General features: G+C 52.9%; 1 protein-coding gene across 1 annotated transcript in view; it reads left to right on the top strand.

The window, feature by feature from the left end:
* Positions 478 to 1,504, top strand: part of LOC109849651 (pentatricopeptide repeat-containing protein At3g62470, mitochondrial-like) — a 6,413-nt gene continuing 5,386 nt past the window's right edge. The window contains 1 exon segment of the mRNA XM_020419511.1: positions 478 to 1,504. This exon segment is cut by the window's right edge and continues 24 nt beyond it. Within this exon segment, the coding sequence (XP_020275100.1) occupies positions 681 to 1,504 (824 nt within the window). The 5' untranslated portion in view covers positions 478 to 680.

Below are 1,504 nucleotides of genomic sequence, written 5' to 3'. Positions count from 1 at the left end.
TCTACAAGAAATGATAGAGACACACTCTAAAACACACCATCAACCACACTCCCTCTTTCACTACAGTGCAGGGAGCCCCACACGTGATTTTTTTAAAAAATCACATGTGAGGCCCTCTGCACTGTAGCGAGAGAGAGAGTGTGATTTGTGGTGCGACTTGGAGCGTGCCTGTAGCGCCTCTCATCCGAAGAAATATCTCCAAGTAATAATGGTGCATAACATTAAAAATGCATTCATTAAAATATATTAATCTTCAGATCATCGAACTTCCTAATTTGTGTACCACAAATCCTGCCACCAGCAGCTCACCCCTTGTACGGTTGTACCCACCTCTTAAAAAACCTCTGGGGGGGTGAACTTCATGACCTTCGTCGAGGAGCTGCCGCCCTCCTCAGATGTCCGTCCTCTTCCTCCGAAAACCCCAAAGAAACCTCGTCTCCATCCCCGACAAAGCGTCCTCGAAATCCGACGCCCGACCGCCAAAACTCTCGGGTCCGATCGCGAACCCGAATCACGAACCCGACTTCGATCGACGCTCCCCCGCCCCCCTTCGCCGTCCTCCTCTGCCCCTGCCTCGTCCTCCTAACCCTAACCCTAATCATCGCCGCCTTCGTCCTCTTCTTCGAGCTCCACCTCTACTGCCACGCCCCCGCTCTCCCTCACCTCGTCTCCCACCGCAGATGCCATCGCCCCTAACCCTAAACCCTAGCTCCCGATCCTTCTCTTCCGACCCGGATCCGAACCGGACGAACGAGGTGGATCGGGTCTGCGAGGTCATCGATGACCTCTTCGCCTCCAACCGCAACATGGAGGCGGTCCTCGACGAGCTCCCGATCGATGTAAACACTTCGCTAGTGGTCAGCGTGCTCGACCGGTTCCGGCGAGCTCACAAGCCGGCTTACCGGTTCTTCCGCTGGGCTGGGTCGAGACCCGGGTTCGAACACGACCCGCTAACCTGCTCGAAGATGCTGAGCGTCCTCGGGAAGACGGGGCAGTTTGAGTCGATGGTGGATTTGCTGAGTGAAATGGGGGGGAAGGGTTTGCTTTCAATGGAGGCGTTTAGGGTTTCGATTCAGGCGTTTGCTTCGGCTCGAGAGATGAAGAAGGCGGTCGGGGTGTTGAAGATGATGAAAAGGTACAATTTTGATGCTGGGATTGATACTTTCAACTGCTTGATCGATTCGTTAGTGAAGTCGAAGCTGGCCAAAGAAGCGGACGAGTTGGTGGAGAAGATGAAGGATCAGTTCGGGATGAATCTGAGGACGTACAGCATGATTCTTTATGGGTATTGCGAGGTTAAGAACTTGGTTGAGGCCGGAAGGGTTTGGAATGAGATTCTCGATAAGGGTTTTAAGCCCGATGTCGCTGCTTACAACATAATGCTTGGAGGGCTCATTAGAGGACAGAGGAGACCGGAGGCCATTAAGCTATTCGAGCTCATGAAGGCCAAAGGGCCAGCCCCAAATTCTCGTACGTATACAATTTTGATCCAAGATTTGTGCAA

The sequence above is a fragment of the Asparagus officinalis genome, chromosome 7 (assembly GCF_001876935.1).
Source record: "Asparagus officinalis chromosome 7, Aspof.V1, whole genome shotgun sequence".
NCBI classification, from domain to species: Eukaryota; Viridiplantae; Streptophyta; class Magnoliopsida; order Asparagales; family Asparagaceae; genus Asparagus; species Asparagus officinalis.
This window is presented reverse-complemented; position numbering and strand designations above follow the sequence as displayed.